Source organism: Oryzias melastigma, linkage group LG17 (genome assembly GCF_002922805.2).
Source record: "Oryzias melastigma strain HK-1 linkage group LG17, ASM292280v2, whole genome shotgun sequence".
In the NCBI taxonomy this organism is placed as follows: Eukaryota; Metazoa; Chordata; class Actinopteri; order Beloniformes; family Adrianichthyidae; genus Oryzias; species Oryzias melastigma.
In genome coordinates, this window is record NC_050528.1 from 9,252,797 (window position 1) to 9,253,830 (window position 1,034).

At 40.9% G+C, this 1,034-nt stretch overlaps 1 protein-coding gene across 4 annotated transcripts in view; it reads right to left on the minus strand.

Moving 5' to 3' along the window:
- The window catches only part of pbx1a (pre-B-cell leukemia homeobox 1a), a 73,929-nt gene that overhangs the window by 15,268 nt on the left and 57,627 nt on the right, over positions 1 to 1,034 (minus strand). For all 4 annotated transcript variants that reach the window (XM_024273762.2, XM_024273766.2, XM_024273764.2 and 1 more), the window contains exon 4: positions 143 to 387. In XM_024273762.2, coding sequence (XP_024129530.1) covers positions 143 to 387 — 245 coding nt within the window. The remainder of the gene's footprint in view (positions 1 to 142; positions 388 to 1,034) is intronic.

Consider the following 1,034-nt stretch of genomic DNA (forward strand, 5'->3'; position numbering starts at 1 on the left):
CAGTTTTTCTGAAAAACCTGTTTGCTCATCAACAAGGCACTTATTTTGTTAATTTAAAATAAACCGATCATTACTCAGCGTGCGTGCATAAATGAACACATCCGACGTGATCGAACATAAACCTAAACGACCGCCTCCCCACCTGTTCGTATTTCTCCAGCTCTGTGTGGTAGATTTGTCGGATCTGAGACAGCTTGGCCCGATAGTCGGAGTGTTCGGCTGAGTTGTCGGCACCAACCCCACCCGTGGCGGCGGCGGCAGCTGCCGCAGCGGCGGACCCGCCGCCCTTCTCCGGCCCAGCCACGCCCTCTGCCAGCAGCATGTTGTCCAGTCTCATCAGCTGGGGATCTGGAGGCTCCTCCTCCTGCGCGCCACGGATACTGAGCACTGCGGAGGAGAGAGGAGGGAGACTCTAAGGATTCATATGTTTAAAGGCAAGACGAACATCATGAAATATGTCAGTGTTTTTTTTAAAGCTATAAACATCAGTTGACCAGAAATATCATTTCTTCTGTTCTATTCCAAGAAAACTTAACCCTTTAAGTACCCCAAAAAAACAACAACAAAAGTTTTTTTTTGTGATTTTTTTTTCTAAAAATACATAGGGTCTGTGTAAAAATTTAAGAAAAAAAAATTCTGGTTAGTAACCAGTGCACATCAGTTACTATCTAGTGCGCACCCGTTACTATCCCAAATTTTATTTATTTTTTTAACTAATTTCTAAAAAAAAAAAATCTGGTTAGTAAAGAGTGTGCACCAAATACAACTGGATTTTTTTTTCTAAAAATTGTAGTCAAAGAAAAAAAAAATTGCAGTTACTAACAGGTGCGTACCAGATTGTTACTGGTGAACACCAGTTACTATCCAGACATTTTTTTAGCTTAACTTTTCAGGGAAAAAATGTTCTGGTTGGTAGCTGGTGCACATCAGATAGTAACTGAAAAAAGGTAAAAAGAATATTCTAGAAAATACTGACTGGTGTGCACCAGTTACTATCTGGTGCGTACCGGTTAGTATCTAAAACTTAGCTTTTT